This window comes from Triticum dicoccoides, chromosome 7A (assembly GCF_002162155.2).
Source record: "Triticum dicoccoides isolate Atlit2015 ecotype Zavitan chromosome 7A, WEW_v2.0, whole genome shotgun sequence".
Lineage (NCBI taxonomy): Eukaryota > Viridiplantae > Streptophyta > Magnoliopsida > Poales > Poaceae > Triticum > Triticum dicoccoides.
The window spans coordinates 701,138,253-701,151,672 of NC_041392.1; the positions used below are offsets into that span (position 1 = coordinate 701,138,253).

At 39.3% G+C, this 13,420-nt stretch overlaps 1 protein-coding gene across 1 annotated transcript; it reads left to right on the forward strand.

The window, feature by feature from the left end:
* Positions 1 to 12,678: 12,678 nt before the first annotated feature.
* On the forward strand, positions 12,679 to 13,220 carry LOC119328656 (transcription factor IBH1-like 1). The gene has a single exon (XM_037601636.1). It carries the CDS (start codon positions 12,733 to 12,735, stop codon positions 13,180 to 13,182), a length of 450 nt encoding a protein of 149 aa, XP_037457533.1. The 5' UTR covers positions 12,679 to 12,732; the 3' UTR covers positions 13,183 to 13,220.
* The last annotated feature ends 200 nt before the right edge of the window (positions 13,221 to 13,420 follow it).

The following is a 13,420-nucleotide window of genomic DNA, read 5'->3' on the forward strand; positions in this document are numbered from 1 at the left end:
ATGAAACCCTAGCCCAACACCCACCCATGGATGGATGGGGATGGGGCGACGACGACGACGACGGCGGCCTTCTCTCGGTGCTTGCTGATGTGGTGGACATCGACGTCGGTGACGGGTTGCAGCACGTAGACATCAAAGGTACTAGCGCCCTCCATCCTCCTCCCCTCGCCTCCCCTCCCCTCACCTCATCTTCTTCTTCTGGATTTTTTGATTTGATCTGTGCGGTTGGTTTCTGCAGGCTGCGGGTGTGACGGAGGAGCACCATGGCAGGCGTGCAGCCCATGACTTGCTATGGAAGGCCCTTTGCTTCCCTCTCTCTGTTCGGGCCATGCTCATGCAGTCTTTTCTCTTCTCTTCCCGCAAAAAAAGTATTTTATCTCCATGATCTGAACATGTTGGAGGCCATTATTTCTCCTCTGCCATAGTTTGTTGCTACTGCCATGTTAGCTGAGAGTTGGTAGCCAATATCAAGTGATTTGTGATTTTTGTTGATCTGAACCATAAATGTGAGGATTTATCACAATTGTCATATGATCACAATTTCTCCTCTGCCATTATTCGTGCCTTTGTTAATACTTGCTTACTTCTGAAACCAGGTATCTGAATTTGAGGTGATCGTTTTCTTTCTTACTTCTGAATCCCGGTATCTGATTTTGAGGTGATGGTTCTCCATATTACATTGCTATGTTAATCCCTTACCTAGTTGTTACTCTTCCCTTTGCCAGGTTCTATTTTAACATTCGTTATTCTTTGGGGGATTTTTTATGGATTAATCCAGTTCCAACTGTTAATCTAGACATTGAGTTGAGAGATGCAATAGTCATCAACATGTTTATAGGCTTGTTGGTAGCAGAATCTGCATAGAGTTGTAAAAAAATTATCTTGTATAAAGACTTAGCTATGGTGCTTGGCACATAATTTTTTATTTTTGCTTCAGAAGGAGTTGTGCAAGATGTCAACATTATTGCGAAGATGAAAAACTTCTACCAAAGGCTAAAAGCTTTATAGTTTTGGGATTCACCGGATGGCTTCCATGAAACATCATCTTTTCTTGAGGTATGCAATGTTTCATATCTGTACCTGCTGCTGCAGTTTCTTAAGAGATATATACATATCAGTTTCATCAGAAAAAATAGGCATGCTTGCTTTGTAAAGGACAGTGACATTTGCCTGTTGGTATCTGGTAACCCTTAAAAGGAGGGAAACACCTGTTGTAGCTTTTGTTCATTGACCATTTTTGCTCCTCAAATCCGCTGAAGCTGAATAAAGTATCTTATTTAAAATTTCCTTGCTCCAGTAGATCTGAAAGTAGTAGTTTAAGACCTTCATGACTGTAGCAGTGTTGACGCCATTGATATATTATGGGAACTTCTTTGAGCAAAAATAATCTAAGTGATATATCTTTCGTATCATCTTGTTACAAAGAAGAGCATGGATTGGCGACGGTTCTAGCAGGAGCAGGGCAGCCACAACTTCTCCTTATTACAAAAACTTTCAGCAACGAAGGGAAGATAGCATATAAAGCGAGGAGAAAATATTTCTGGTCAGGGACTACCAAAAATTGAATACGTGCCATCTACTTCGATTCCGGTATATGCCTCTCTTTCTTCTATCATTTATTGTAGCTTTGTTTCATCTTTCTTCTGTAGATTTTACAGCACGCAAGTTTCAGTGTCCAAAATTTGGTTTCAAAACTTCAGATCCACAAGATTGATAAGATGTGATATATTTTTGGGATGTTTAACACGGTTGTATTTGTTTACTTAGGAGTGGAGTTCCAACTCTGCCGATAAAACAAGATTAAGTGGTAAGGGTTGAAACTCTTTTGCATGTAAATGTTTAACTTAATTATTTAATATGGTCTAAACTTCTTTAGCTTGCAACTATTTAATCAAATTATTTTATGTGAGCTATCACAGTGACACCATACCTTGAGTAGCACTTCGTACATATATATTAAAAGATTATGATAATTGACCTTTCATTATCGGATCTCATGGCAATCATGATATTCTATTTTGCAGCTTCAAATTTAAGATATAGTATTTGCTTCACCGGCTATATAATTGTACTGATACAACTGGAACACCATAATTAGATTTACCATAAAAATATATTCTAAGCATAGTTTTATTACATTTTAGAATTATGACTGCAGTGGTATTTTGTGACTTGTGAGTGTCAGGTTTGATGCATAAAAACACTGTGGTGTATTTATTATGTGCCATTCTGCTCAAGAACCTCATCCCCATCATGCATTTTCCCCCTTTCATTTGAGTTAGTAAAGTGGTTTATGAATCTGTTCGAAGTTTGCAAGACCAATATAATCTGGTAATGTTATTGCAATGCTATTGAAATTTTTATGGTGCTCATCAAACTCTTTGACCTTGCAGACTAAAATATAAAATTCATTACTGGATTATTAAGTGGTTTGAACGACTGGTTTCTCTAGCAAGCAGGGAATTTCCCTCACTGTATGAGGCTGACATTGAATGTATTATTGATGTTTTTGTGACACCATCCGTTTCCATTCAAGTATGTACCCTTATTTCCTTTTATTTGAGTTTTCCTTTCCAAAACCAATGCTCCAATGGCTCAGACGGTAGTTCTTGTACCCTATTTAGTTCTTCACATTTTGTCACGCATTTGATTTATTAGGTTGATGCACTGCCATGCTACGTGTCTTGATATTTTATGCTTCTCGCAACATTTGTTTTTCGTTGAAGTCGCAAGTGGTCTGATCCATGACATTGGATATATATCAGGAAATGCGAGGACCATTTTTGGGTGACCATAGATGAGTTGTTAGAATATTTTCCGGAGCACAAGGCTCGTTTAGACAAAATGATCATTGACATAAGATACTTGTAATATGTATGAGACAACAACAAAACTGATGCTATCTAAATATCGAGCCTTGCATCAGGTACCATGCTGCTTGACCTGTGTCCTAACTCATTGTTTTAAAAGATTTCAATGAAGATAGCTAACCACAAGCCTCTCTCGAAATAGACAACTCCAGAACCGGTTATGTTGCCTCTCTTTGCCATTGGCATGTTATATGGACTAATAAAATGTGCGGCACTCCTGTAGCTTATGTGTCGATGGGGTGGCATTATGTTCTCCCTATTTTCTCTTGATGTTTATGTCGACACAACTTAAATGCCAAGGCGCTTGAATGTCTAGCTAATGTCTATTTTTAATTTCTGAACTTCTAAAAGTTGGTGATGCCTCCCATTGTACAAATTGTTTGCAATCTTCATTTTCTTAACAACACTGAATCAAAAAGAGATAGAAATATAAAAAATTAATGTGTATTTCCATAGTGACTGTACTAATATGGGTTTTCTGCTCTGTTAACTCTTGAAAAAAATGCTTCATAACTAGAATGAATTAGAAATCTTTTCCCGCCAAGGCACGTGCATGCTTACTATTCAAACTCATCCAGTTGATTGCACTTGATGTGTGACATACACATATGATTGTGATTTTTTCTTTCTAAAAAAGGGTTTATCTGCTAATTACGAAGGGAGAAATTCCTTTGTATGATTATTCTATGCTCTATTTGTTTGTTTGTTTAAATCCATGCTTCTGCTTTGAGGTTGAACAACAGGTTAAGGGAGCATTCCTCAATTTTTTGGGGTTCAACGGAACAGCAGGAGTGTGGAGAATTAAGGCACTCGAGGTCTCTGGAATATGGATGGAGAGAACGATAGTTGAAGACATGGATATTGCTGTCCAAGCACATATAAAGGGATGGAAGTTTCTGTTATGGTTTATGACTTTTCTGTATGCTACACGAATTTCCATTCAGTGTCAGTGTGAATTGCTGGAGTCATACAAAGCATACAGAAAACAGCAACATAGATGGCATTCTGGTCCAGTGCACTTGTTTAGACTCTGCTTTCTGGACATCATCAAATCAAAGGTATTAATGTAGGCATATTTTGAAAGATGAATTTTATTTTCCGGGGAAAAAGATGAGTTGAACTGCATTATATTGAGCACGAGATTCAAGATTTAGTTCCATTGTAAGTATACTCGGTTTAAGTTTGTCATTCTCTTGGAGTTGACAAGATTTTACCTACACTCAATTGGATAATTAAGTACAGTTTGATTAGTATGACAAGTCATGTCAGCAGGATGAATATTTACAAGGTTGATTATCTCCCAGGACGAGAAGTAGGAAGTATGTTTGCAAGTTTTCATGACTAAATTATACAATTATATAAACTGTGTTCTGCTTGAAGTTTGTCAGTTAAAATCATGTTGACTCGCCTACTGTTTAATGGTTCTATTTTGATCATATAATTAGGTTTACATCTTGACTCGCTTGAGGGTGATCTCGGAGGGTGATCATTTGTATATTTCCTCTTCGGAGGGTGATCTCATCGCCCACCGAGAAGCAATCCAAGGAGAAGAGAGTAGGTTCTGCACCCAACCTCGGCTCCCTATCAAAGGAGGGGAAGTGGCTGCGAGCATGCCATCAGCGTTGGGTCGATGGTGTTGTGCGTCGGCAGCTGGGGTCATGCAAGACAGATGGGAAGCAGCAGTGCAGCCTCTCCCCCCGAGCTCCAGATACATGATAGCAGCATCAAGTTGAGTAGTGGCAAAGGTTCCCACCTGAACATATCGAGCCGTGACACCAGTACGGCCACAACCTCTAATACTACTACAACTGATGGCTATTCTCTACCCGTGAGTGTTATGCAAATTTGCGTAATTTAACTCCAGTGACGTGGATTTCATTATGTGGTAATTTTGTTTATGTAGAAATTGATGCGCTGGAATTAGTAAATCTGGTATCTTGTTTACAAGTGTGGTGATGCCGATTGTAGAAATTGGGCAATGTGGGATCTCCTATCCTCGTGCTAGTTTGATTTCGTTTTGTTCATCTGACTCAGGAATCATGAGGCTATTCATGTCCAACTGAACACAAGCCTTTTTTATTACTTCTTTAATATATGCTACTTATGCTTATCTATGCTGGAACTGCATTTGCAAGGCACTGTTTATCCTGCGTTCCAGATCGATGCCGCTTTATTCATGGGTTGGGTTGCCAGTTGCAAGCCACTTAATTTTTGGGTTGCGATTGTTGTCAGTGTTGTTGAATAATACAAATTAATGATCCTGCATCTGTAGGTTCTGACCTGGTAGTATCATGTATGTACTCAACAAAACGTGAACTTTCTGCCATGGTAGTATTATGACTCCTGGCTTCCATGGTAGTATTATCTGTAGTGTTGGCCGACATGTTTATTTCACAATTTTACAAATATATATTTTCTTCGTTTTTTGTTGGAAAGATAAGCATGAACCATTTAGAGAATTCAACAATATGACTCATGCTCATCTCCATGTCAATGCTAGGAGGAGGAAAACTGCATTCAAAGGTTGCGGAATGGCAATGGGTGGGTTACCTCCTAGGAGCAGATGACTGGCATGGTTAGTGATCACTAGCCATGAATCTCATGGATCCCATGATACAGGTACATCAAGGAAATTGTAATAATTTCATGGCACAACATATAATTTAACGTTAGCTTTCTACATTAAATATCAGGAAAAATTTCTTGCAATTCATTTACATGATGGTCGGGAAATTCCTGTTAAATGAATCTTAACAATAAAGATACAGTTGTCTACATTTAGTTTGCTTTTCTATTGCTGGGTAATCTTATTATGCCATCATTTTCTTAGTATTTTTATGGTGCAGGTATCTAGTCTAGATCCGACAGAGACAAGCAAAATCGTGATGCTGCTTCTTCTTTCGATTGTAAGTGAATCCTTTGATGACAGTGCTATTTTTTGTTGTATTAATACTGCATCTGATTCACACACTTCATCTATCCTTGTTTGAGAAATTGTGCATGTTTTTGCTTCATTGGTCCAGGAAAATCCAGGTGAAAACTTTCAGGAACTCAGGACGACACACATTGATTATATTTCATTGTGATGGCCGTTGCCGACGCAACTACTATGGGTACAAGCAACTTCTATTTCCTCGTCACCGGAAACCACCACCCAGATCCATCTCTTCTCAACCATGCCGACATGGTGGTCAGGGGCGCTTACAACTTGTGAGGGCCTGCGTTTACGCTGTTGATCCGTGATGGCATGGCCTCCCCGCGCCCTAGCCGCGTTCTAGCTGATGGTTTGGGTCTGCCAGCAGAGGGAGAGGGGGACGACCTCTGTCGCTCCTTCTCTCTAGCCTCTTCATCTTGATGAAGCCATAGGAGTAGAGGGGCATGCGCGTGATGGATCTGCTCCAAGCACCTCAAGCCACGCATCTTCAAGGTGATCACTTCATCCACATTCAATCTCAGTTACTGCATTTACTCCTTTTTTGGGGTGGATGGATGCATGATACTCTAATAGTAGCAGGCAGCTGTAGTACATAATGCACATTGGCACGCTGAAACTAGCCTGCAATTTTCTCAGAAATTTTGATGTCACATGCCAGTGGAGTGAATTTTAACATTTCAATGGAACAAATTGTAGGTATTTCTTTTGCAATGGCAGCATAAAGCAACAATTGATATATCATATTTCATTAATGGTTGCTTGGAATATATTAGGGTGTAGATAATTAGCTATTTACCTTTCACTTCCTTTTCTTTCCTTTTACATATATTGGGCTGCATAATAGCTTAATTTTGTAAGGTTGGCACAAATGATGTAGGGATTAAACGATTGATGAAAAGGCTTGTCATAGAAGAGAAATGGTGAGAGAGAACATAATGGAGTGGAATTTCATGACAAGCTTCCACAAAATTCAAAGAATCTACGGCGATATGAGGCAAGAGAGTGAATTCTTTTCACTTGTATCATCTTGGCTCTGTATTAAAAAACAGAGTCTGGGACTATTATAGGGGTCTTATTTTGAGAATATATTATAAGGGACTATGGGACAGTGCGATTAGTTGCTACCATGGTCATCAGTAATTGCAGGTTTTCTTTGCCACAAAGGTGCACACATATTGTAGTAAGCCACATGGTTTTGTAGCTTCGGGCATGAGACTAAAACAGTTCTCAATTTTTTGCTTAATTGTAGTCAATGGGTACGACGTATTTGTTTTGATAGATGGTGACATGTTTCTACTTTTTACACTACAATCATACTCTCGTAGATGGACATGAAGAATATTTTCCTGGTGAAAATGCGATTTTGTGTGCGGTGAATTTTGCCTGATATGTATTCTTGTTGTATGGTGGATGGGAAAGAGCGACACGGCCTTTCCGTTGATCCATCACCAATTGCTCCTGATCTTTCCATTCACATCAGCCCTCGTCGCCGGTGGATGACAACGGCGAGGTGCGGCTGGGACTCCATGAGGAGGCCGCAAATAAGAAATGTGATGGTTTTGTTTCTCTCTTTGCACATTTCTTTTTCTTAAGGGCACACGAGAAAATTTGATGAAACATGTAAGCTGTCAAATTGTTTTGCTTTATCTTGAGAAGTGCAAGTTTTCTAAAAATTGCGATGCAAATTTGGTAAGGTGGTAGAGATCCATTAATGATTAGCGCGTCAGTGAATATATCTCGAAGTAAAACCTTACTACAGAGTTGAAGCGCGTCCAACCTAAAATTAGTACAATATCGAAATTATTATGACAACAACAGCTTTCATAGAGAAGGTTTATGTTGCGGTAGAATAGCCATACATACACATTGAATTATTTCTTCAGTCTACCAATTTCATCTGCCTGAAAAGAAAAATAAATAAAGTGAATCATATGTGCCTGTCAGAATCATTTGCCAACTATACCATAGTGCTTCTGAACAACTAATGAGTAGTTTATCTCACCAAAGGCGTGCTCTGCTGCAATAGGCTGGAACGTCATCAATACCTTATAAAACAGAAACGGATAATTCTTGCATTGGTTGTGCTCTTAGACCGGAGTAGCAAAGTATTAGCAAGTTACGTAACTAAACAATATATAAACTGAGGAGAAAGTGATACACTAATACCTTTTGATTCTGGCAATGTTTTGATACGTGGACATCATACAGTTGGTGAGTATGAATCTAGTGTGCCTAAAAAATTCATAACAATATTTAATATTGATGTGGAATATGTACAATAGGTAGCCCATGTAGGTGCATGCGTTGATGACTAAATACTACTTGCCAGGATTTTGAGGTTATTCCATGGTATATTATGCAAACACCAAGCTTTGATATGACCTGTCAGATCAGTTTGTATATCAGCTAATTAAAAACCACTTTTAAATTGCCAATGTCGGTAATGGAGAACTTATATATTCTTATATCAGTGGATATCGAGACATATTCACACAATTAATTTTCTTTCTAATCTTAACCAACTAATTTATGTTTGCAATTATGTACGAATTTCATGCACACTTTCTTATTTTATTTTTGACCTAAACAATGGTTTTCTCACGATCTTAACTCATGATACATGTCTCTTTTGAAAGTAGGTTAATCTCCACCATGCCTGTCGTGCATTACATTTCTTTATGTAAGGGCTGCCAACTTATCCTTATAACTTGTTATGAAGCAATTCCAGCACAATCAATTTGTTTGATATGAGTAGCCTTACCATGGAGTCATAGAGGTCATATATTTTACATCAGATTTTCTTGCAAGAGTGATTAGAAATCTCAATGGCAAAGATATATAGGAACTCTCAAAAGGCAACATCTTACATCGTACAATTAAAAATTAGATGGGATAAAGAGTTCACTTACAACCCAGATATATAAAGGCGAATAACTGTGAGAACATCCTCTGTTGTATAATCCATCTTCTTGGGCATCTTTTGGATAATCCATCTTAGGATGTAAAGAAAAAAATGGGTATGCAATCATGTAGTCAAACGGGATTGCAAGCCTGTACAATTTATTATTCTTTGCACCAATGCAAACTATATTAGCTTCCCTCGTAAGGGAAATCTGAACATCAATATCTTTTATCTAAGTGCGTGGAAATGGATTATCAGATTCAAAGCAATCGGATATTTCTCATAGAAATATTAGCTTCTAGACTAAAACCCATGTATGATACATGGTGTCATCATTGATAGTGGTCGTCGTAAATATTTGCACTGAAAGATTAGCTAGGTTCATCGAATTGAAATTGTTGAGTACAACAACAGTTGAATATATTATATATATGGCAAGCCTCAAAGTGCAACAACCATATCGTACAATTAGAAAATTAGAGAGAAAACAAAGTACACTTACAACCTTCATATATGAAGGCGAACAACAGTGACAATATCCTCTCTTTGATAACACATATTTTGTTGTTGGCAGCTCTTTGATATTCCATCTTACAACATACAGTAATGAGCAAAATGGTTCAAACATGCAAGGCGCTCAATGACTTAGGACAGCAAGTCTGTACAACATGCGACCCTTTGCATCAAGAAAACACTATATTAGTTTCCCTTGGATGTTGGAATCCAAATCCAAACAGCAAATAAAAAAAATTCTAATTGAATCAAAATTCGCTATCAAAATCGAAGTGACATGATATTTCTCACATTAATATTAGTAGTTTTCAAAGTGCAGGAGAACAACTATAAACGTCAAAGTGAAACGACCTGCATTGTACACAGTTAGATATTTAGATGGAAAATAATGTTTACTTACAATCCACATGTATGATAAAAAATAAGGGTGACTAATCCTCTCTTGGATGGTCGATCCTTTTTTTGTCGGTTGTTTGATGTTCTGTATTATGACAAACAAAACATACATGGAAGGAGTGCAGTCAAATAGCAACACATGGGCAAGCATCTCACATCGACTATATGATCTCTTCTCAACCTAACGCATGCAACACGGCTCACGGGTGATAGCTGCCCTCAGATACAGGGGGTGGCGGTTTGAAGAGCCATGGAGGAGATGGAAGCAACTCCACCTCATCATGAGCACCTAGCATGCATGCTCCAGTCACCTCCTAAAACTCAAATCTGAGTAGAACCTGGAGATGGGAGAGCCATACGAACGTACAATACATGCCAGTATGCCACACACTCGGACTGCCTTTCATCGATCTTGCTGTGACAAAGGCGTGCTGCGGACGGAACGGCGATTCCTACTTAACCCATGTTCAGTGGCACGGCTGGTCCCGATGTCTTGTGAAGGAAGGGTGTTGGTGGCTTCATTGGCTCCTGACCCTGCCTCGACGGAGCTATATATTAGGAATCCGGCAGTGTCACCTGTTTCTGCCAAGACGTACGGCAGCCGGCAGGAATGATCGGGCCTCCGGTGGCAGCGAAGCCTATTGCGGCCAGGACGGAGATTCCTGTCAGCTAGAGTTCCATCGCAGCATGGCTCTCGGTGGTACCCCGAGGAGAGATATGAAAGCGACTCAACCTCTTTAACGATATTGATATAGGCTTCATTGTGCTGTTGGTCTATGCCGTTGCTTTGAATACAATCTTAATCCCAAATCGCCTATGTTTCTTCTTCGGAGATCACCTTGCTGTTGTGTTGCGGCAGCGGCCAGGGTGCTGTGTTATTCTATGACTTGATTTCCTCCACCGTGCTTATAAAACATAAGCGGATATGCATCGAAGAGTCCAGCTTGATGGAACAATACAAAACAAAACGAACCGGGAGAAGATTTTTCAGGATTCCTTTTTAACGTGATTGCCTTTTTTTGTGAGAAATGCCTTTAACGTACGTGATTGCCTTTTTTTTTTACATCCTGCCTTTTCTTCGCTGTGGGAGTAATCTCCGCTGTTAACTTATTTTTAAAATTATTTTTACTTCAAAGATATGCGTCCCAGAGTTCAGATTGGATCATATAGGAAAAAAATCTGCACTGATACAAAAAGGACCAGGCTAAGAATTTGCAAGGAATCACGTGGTTGCCTTGTGAGGAATCCTTCTAAACATTGTACGTGGGAGAGTAATTTTCCTTGTTAACTTCTTTATTTCCAAATAATCCCAACCATCATAATTTGGTCCCACCAGATGAACGGTTTCTTTTTTTTTTACATTTTCTATATTTTCTTCGTTAATCTAGAAAAAATAGGAAGATCTACACCGTTATAATTCGGCCCTATCAGATAAACGGCTCGTAAATTCTAATTAACGTGGGAATTTCTGAGAAGACCATAATTATTATAACCTACCAGATAAACGGCTCGTAAATTCTAATTAACGTGGGAATTTCTGGGAAGTCCATTTATATCTATATCTATATCTATATCTATACCTTAATAAAGCAAGGTGCGTTTCGCCAATTTTTTCATCCGTTCACCACCAAAAAAAATATTCTATCTGAGGTGGTACTAAATTCTTATGCGTTCATGTGCTAAAAAATAGGTTTTTTCAGAATTTTGCACGTGGGTTGCGCGCTTTGGCTCAACGAAGCCAGCCAACTTATTTTTCTTCCCACGCAGGTGTGAAAACTCTATTTTCAGCACAGGGCGACAAATAATCGTGTCTTCGCACAGGACGATAATAATGGGCTGGCCCATTTTTCTTTGTTTCTGTATTTTATTCTATTTTTATTCTCCTTCCCCTATCTCTTTTTTCAGTTCCAACTTTATTTTTCTTATAGAGTTTAATAAATTCTAAATTCTAAAAAAACATTAAGAAATTTAAAGAAAAACAAATTATATAAAATTTTCAGAATTCCAAAATTTTGTTGATATTTCGAAAAATATTCGGAACTTGAAAAGGGTTCCCTTTTTTTGAAAACTTTTATTGTTTTTTAAAATTGTGTGAGATTTCTAAAAGGAAACTGGCAATTTAACAAATGCTCCAAACTTGAAAACTATTCTTGTTTTAGTGAAATTTTCACAATTCAAAATAATGTTATAAGATACACATTTTTGAAAAATGTTATGAATTTTGAACACATGTTCCCATTCTAAAAGATGTTCACAAATTCAAATAATGTTCATGTTTTTATTAAATTTGGTGTTTTCAAAAAATATTTGTGAATTTTAAAAGATGTTCCCGTTTCAAATTTTGTTCACATTTTTTTGAAAGTGTACATAATTGGAAAAAAACTGTTTAGGATTTTAAAAAAGGTTTGTTTTCCTACATTATTCAGAAACTTCATACCTTAAAATCTCCCCAATTGAAAGGAAAAGTAGATTGAATATATCATGGGCCTTCTCTGGCGTACGGTGACGTAACAAAACTCTTAAATGCCCTCCATCAATGAATGGAAAAATAGCGGATTGATTACTTCACACCTGGCGAAATCGAGAAGCTAAATGATCCTTTTTCACGTGCGCACAGGGTTTTGTTTGCACATATAATTCTCACTAATTTTAAATGCATACTAATTTTTTTCCCTGTTGCAATGCACGTGCATATGTACTAGTAATTATTATAAGTATAGATAGATATAGATGAGCATACGACAAGAATATGGTCCTATACTTCTAAGCTTCAAGTCCTCGACATGTGGATCTGGCACTGCACAAAACACTGTTATCAACAACAACGACAAAAATCATGCGTGCATGTGTGGGAGATTATGATTCAGCTGCCGGTGACACAAGCATGTTACACCTACTATATGTAATATTTTTAGGCAATGCGCCTTTCAGTGACACCACATCCACATGGATGCCGGAGACACTCATATTTAAGGAGCGCCCCTGTGTCTGGTACCTATCCATCCATCGACATTACTTGCCACAACAAGTACATCCTGGACCCCAACACCAGCACCAAGTCCTTCAAGCAGGCCTTCCTCAAGAACCTCCTCCTCGGCCTGTAGCTCCAGGCACACATGAGCACATCCTTCGGTAACGGTGCCATGAGCCCCCACGAGAGGAAGCGCGCCGTCAAGTCCTCCGTGGAAGTCGCCATGGCGACTGCGCACCGAGGCGGAGCAAGGTGGCCCAAGGCCATCTTGGCTCCGGCGTCCAGTGCATGCAAGGTGGAGAGGTGTAGGAGGATCGTGAGGAGGTGCTGCCGTCGGAAGAGGAGCTGGGGGAGATCGGGCCGCGCCAGTGGTGGCGACGCTGCGGGGAGGTTGGTGAGGAGGAGGACCATGGCGCCGAGGGAGGTGATACCGGGAGGCCGGAACTCCACCATCGACGAGGCCACTCTGTTACGCGAGGCCATGGATTATGCTGTGCACCTGCGCGCTCAGGTCGACGTGCTCCGCCGGCTCTCAGAAGCCGTGCAAACATCTAGCTCCAGTGATTCTGACCGTGCACTTAGAAAGGATGCATGATTAAGTAGAAGGTGGTAACTTGCCTGTGCTTTTGCCAACAGAAGGACATGGTCTCGACGATTATCACGGATATAGCTAGAGCTAGGCACAACATTGCCCTGTGCAAAGCGGTAAAGAAAAATAGCAGGATCTTATCTTGTTCTTGCCGGAGGTCCAATCAGTGTGGAGTGCTTGCGATTGAAATCTCTAAAAGGTCTTATTTAGAAACGGAGGGAGTAGTACTATAGCTAGTTGAGTG

Coding starts and splice junctions, on each gene's coding strand:
- LOC119328656 (XM_037601636.1), top strand. CDS start 12,733: ATGAGCACATCCTTCGGTAACGGTGCCATGAGCCCCCACGAGAGGAAG.